Below are 2,142 nucleotides of genomic sequence, written 5' to 3' on the forward strand. Positions count from 1 at the left end.
GGCCAGCGCGGATGTTTTAAAAACAAAACAAATATGGCGAGTTGGCGAAAACTTTTTTCTTCTTCTCACGATGGTCTTGGAAATGCGCTTCCATTACGTTTTAGAATTAATTTTCTTTCAGAGGAACCAAGCAAAATGCTGCTCGTTCGCATTAGTTCAAAAATTTGACACCAACAGCTGTTAGCTGTTTTATCAAATTTCTCTTAGTTTAAACCTGTCATTAAATTTTGCAGAAATTTGGAATCAAAATAGTTGCAACTACAAATGAGTCGTCTACATAAAATCGGAAATTCAATAGACAAAAATTTGGGGAACTTAAAAACGTCAGACAGCGAAGTTAAAATTCTATGATAACAGATGTTTAACGTACTTCATTTCTATTATTTTAAGTAAGCGAATGCTGCAAAAAACTAACGAATGGCCTTGTTTTATTCTAGATGCATTACCATGGTAAAGCCTGCAGAGCACATTGACTGTCAAAAAAATAAACTTTCGTAGCGCTTATCAATGACCAAGTTTCAGCTTGCAGGAAAAAAACTGCATAAATATGGCTGAAATGGAAGTATATACATGTCAGTGCTTAAAAACGGTTTTCAGTCACTTTAAATTTTTGTACTACGGTATACAGAACTTACTGTATTCCGCCCCTTACAGTTTTTAAGGCTAAAGCGAAGTTTAAGGCAATATAAAAGTTAGAGTTGTTTATTGCGAAAATTAGTGTTGAGCTTTTAAAAATGAAATTCCCTTCTTTCATGTTTCCACCCAATGACCTGCATTTTTATTGTTTTATCATTAGTAAATAGTTACAACCGTCGAGAAAAATGTCTCGCTAAGAACAAACATAGGTGTTTAAAATTGTACTTTCTATCGTTAGGCTCTTCTGTTTTATACTTTTGGCCTCTTCTAGATCTTCTCTTGTGTGCGTATTCTGTTCTTTTGAGTGCGATGTAACAAATGTAAATTAAAAAAATTACAAAAGAAAATCTGGAATCTTTCTCCCAGAATCTTTCTTCTGCTATGATTTCCCACCTTCAATGAAAACAGCCTTTTCCTCAGCATGGTTTCGGCGATACTATTAAAACATAGTTTGACCAATCCCATAAATCGTTCTTATCTTAGTAGCTCTGATAATTAATCGACTTTAGTTGTATTTGTTAAACAAGACCAAGGTGAGAAAAAAACGTTATGTGAAGAATCTCATCGAACGATTTTCGTCCACTAATTCTGGCACATTTCATCGTACGCATGCAACTTGCACTGTTCACGCAAGTGAATATTTGTCACTTGCAAACTAATGCAACTAATCATAATTAAGCCTGCCTGTAATAAAAATGTAAATTGACCCTCGTCTTCTTTGGTTTGAAACGAGCATGATGGTGATGTTTTTACATTGCTCACTTCAGTGTTACTTCTCGAAACGTTGAGTGGAAAACTCGTTTACCACCACAGTGATTGACATAGGTGTTAAATATCATGGATCGACAAGGATTCTGTTATTTGGGAATACGTTTCTACGATTGTTCCTTACTCACTCCAAAATGGCCACCGTTTTAGTATTTTTTTGTTTGATTGCAAATCGGCCCTTTTGGCCTCGTTCAAGGTTAAATATTCTTTGCAATTTTACGTTTGAAAGGGAGGCCAGGAGGGCCAATTTACAAGGAAACAAAAGAATACTAAAATGGCGGCCATTTATGGAATAAGATGTTTTCTCCGCAAATTCCTGATAGATTATTCTAGTGTGACCTATTTCTAATTCATGTTTGATACGAAAAATCTTAAACCACTTATTCGTTTTATCATCGTTAACCGGAACAGGACTAATTAATGAACTAATTGCAACCCAGGATATCAACATTCCAAGTAAGACACACACCTGACCAGAAGGTAGCGGGAGACAAACGCACGATGAATCGTAATAAACGCTTCTTTTGTTCGTCATTCATCAAAGAATGATCTTGAACAAAATTTATGCATTTTTTGAACTTTTTTTCTAGGTCCAGTGATTTTCATTCCACTGCCTCTCCTCGGTCTCTGTTGTCGCGATATATCATTTCCCTTGTGAACGCAGATCCAAGAGCAAGAAAGAGATGGAAACTTGCAATGGGATGATGTCTAGTGAAAGGTAGGGTTCTCAGAGCTGTG

The 2,142-nt window shown here is 35.9% G+C and overlaps 1 protein-coding gene across 1 annotated transcript in view; it reads left to right on the forward strand.

Moving 5' to 3' along the window:
- The first annotated feature begins 2,028 nt into the window (after positions 1–2,028).
- Positions 2,029–2,142, forward strand: part of LOC137988248 (putative leucine-rich repeat-containing protein DDB_G0290503) — a 20,068-nt gene continuing 19,954 nt past the window's right edge. Inside the window, exon 1 of the mRNA XM_068834291.1 lies at positions 2,029–2,122. Within this exon, the coding sequence (XP_068690392.1) occupies positions 2,088–2,122 (35 nt within the window). The 5' untranslated portion in view covers positions 2,029–2,087. The remainder of the gene's footprint in view (positions 2,123–2,142) is intronic.

The sequence above is a fragment of the Montipora foliosa genome, unplaced genomic scaffold (genome assembly GCF_036669935.1).
Source record: "Montipora foliosa isolate CH-2021 unplaced genomic scaffold, ASM3666993v2 scaffold_412, whole genome shotgun sequence".
Taxonomy (NCBI): domain Eukaryota; kingdom Metazoa; phylum Cnidaria; class Anthozoa; order Scleractinia; family Acroporidae; genus Montipora; species Montipora foliosa.